General features: G+C 62.7%; 1 protein-coding gene across 1 annotated transcript in view; it reads left to right on the top strand.

Annotated features, from left to right (window-relative positions):
- The window catches only part of PLCXD1 (phosphatidylinositol specific phospholipase C X domain containing 1), a 30,039-nt gene that overhangs the window by 6,532 nt on the left and 22,299 nt on the right, over positions 1–1,208 (top strand). The window contains 1 exon segment of the mRNA XM_015571522.1: positions 690–981. Coding sequence (XP_015427008.1) covers positions 690–981 — 292 coding nt within the window.

Below are 1,208 nucleotides of genomic sequence, written 5' to 3'. Positions count from 1 at the left end.
GTTTGCAAACGTGGGTCCCTGGCTGCATCCTGCCTACAACGCGGACGTGTCCGTCCCTCCTCCTCTCAGACCAGGCGGCTCCTTAGGTCGGACCGGGACGGGCCTCGTCGGCTCCACATCCGCCCTCGGTCCCTTGAGCCCCCACTGCATCCTCGGGGCTTGGAGGTGACCCCTGGAGCGCCCCCTGCAGGTCACCTGCTGGGGCTCCCGGGGCTGCTGTTTGCACATATAGTGTCTCTGTCTGGAGGGCACACATGCACATGTATACACACACATACACACGCACATATACTTGGGCACACTGCACACATAGACGCACGCATGCATGGGTGCACCACGCACACACAAGATTGCACCACACACGTGCATATGTACACACAGGTGCACTGCACACATGCACGCTCATGCACGCCCATGCACACATGAACTCTCATTGCACACTCATGTACGCTCATGCACACTCATGCAAACTCATGCACACACATGCCCGCTCATGCACACATACATGCTCATGCACACACGTGCCCGCTCATGCACACATACATGCTCATGCACACATGCACTCTCATGCACACTCATGCAAACTCATGCACACACATGCACGCCCATGCACTGCACACACACACTTCTCCCCAGACAATGGCTCGCTGGCCCAGCTCTCCCCGGGCAGCTGGGTTCTGAGGGGGCAGCTGGGCACGTCCCGCGGGGGCTCACTCAGGACTTGGCCCCTTTGCCCAGGGAGTGTGGTTGGGGCGCCCCCTCGATGACAGGCGGCCCCGTCTCCTAGGCTGCGTCCGACTGGGCCTCCCCCCTCTGCCCCCCCAGGACACGCTCACGGAGATCTCCGAGTGGCTGGAGCGCCACCCCCGCGAGGTGGTCGTGCTGGCCTGCAGGAACTTCGAGGACCTGAGCGAGGACCTGCACGAGTACCTGGTCTCCTGCATCAAGAACATCTTCGGGGACATGCTGTGTCCCCGCGGGGTGAGTCGGGCAGACCCCCCATGGCTCCTGGGGGGGTGGGGGCGGTCGCAGCCCGGGCTCCTCTGCCCGCGGGCTCCCCGTACGGGACAGGGAGAGAGAAACATCCATGATGAGAGAGAATCATGAACCAGCCGCCTCCTGCACGCCCCCTACTGGGGATCGAACCCGCAACCAGGCATGTGCCCTGACCGGGAATCGAACCCTGGCCTCCCAGCTCAGAGGAGGAA

Source organism: Myotis davidii, unplaced genomic scaffold, assembly GCF_000327345.1.
Source record: "Myotis davidii unplaced genomic scaffold, ASM32734v1 scaffold1309, whole genome shotgun sequence".
Classification (NCBI taxonomy): Eukaryota; Metazoa; Chordata; class Mammalia; order Chiroptera; family Vespertilionidae; genus Myotis; species Myotis davidii.
This window is presented reverse-complemented; position numbering and strand designations above follow the sequence as displayed.